This window comes from Eimeria mitis, genomic scaffold (assembly GCF_000499745.2).
Source record: "Eimeria mitis Houghton genomic scaffold, Emh_scaff4344, whole genome shotgun sequence".
NCBI classification, from domain to species: domain Eukaryota; phylum Apicomplexa; class Conoidasida; order Eucoccidiorida; family Eimeriidae; genus Eimeria; species Eimeria mitis.
Genome location: NW_013572662.1, coordinates 3,849 through 4,473, shown reverse-complemented (window position 1 = coordinate 4,473; position 625 = coordinate 3,849). Strand labels below are relative to the sequence as shown.

The window sequence follows — 625 nt, the reverse complement described above, 5'->3', positions numbered from 1 at the left end:
CTAAACCCTGTATAATAATAATAATAATTATTATTATTATAAACCCTAAACCCTAAACCCTAAACCCTAAACCCTATATAAAAATAACAATTACTATAATTATTTTGTTTTTGTTTCTGTTTTTATTTTTTAATATATTAATATTAAATACTATAAACACAATTCTTCTTTTTTTTTATTTTATATTTTTATTTTATTTATTATTTTTATGATTCTTTATTATTATTATTTATTATTTTTTTTTTTATTTTTTATTTTTATTTTTATTTTTTATTTTTTATTGTTTCTATTATTTATTATTTTTATTATTATTTAATATAATATATTATAGTAATGTGAAACAAAAAAAAAACAAAAAAAAAAATAATAATATAAATAAAAAATAATTATTTTTTGTTGTTGTAAATAATAAAAACAAAATAACGATGAAGCTGCTGCTGCAGCTTCTATACTAGCAAACGTTGCTGCAGCAGCAGCACTTACTTAAGGAAAAACACGTGCTGCTGCTGCTGTTGCTGCTGCTGCTTTTGCTGCTCTTTCAACTGCAGCACCAGCACCAGCACCAGCAGCAGCTGCTGCTGCTGCTATCCCGCATCCTCCTGCTGCTGCACCTGCTGCAGCAGCT

General features: G+C 25.1%; 1 protein-coding gene across 1 annotated transcript in view; it reads right to left on the bottom strand.

Moving 5' to 3' along the window:
- Positions 1 to 479: 479 nt before the first annotated feature.
- The window catches only part of EMH_0074380 (uncharacterized protein), a gene marked incomplete at both ends in the record, with an annotated part of 1,746 nt that continues 1,600 nt past the window's right edge, over positions 480 to 625 (bottom strand). Inside the window, one exon of the mRNA XM_013499458.1 lies at positions 480 to 542. Within this exon, the coding sequence (XP_013354912.1) occupies positions 480 to 542 (63 nt within the window). The remainder of the gene's footprint in view (positions 543 to 625) is intronic.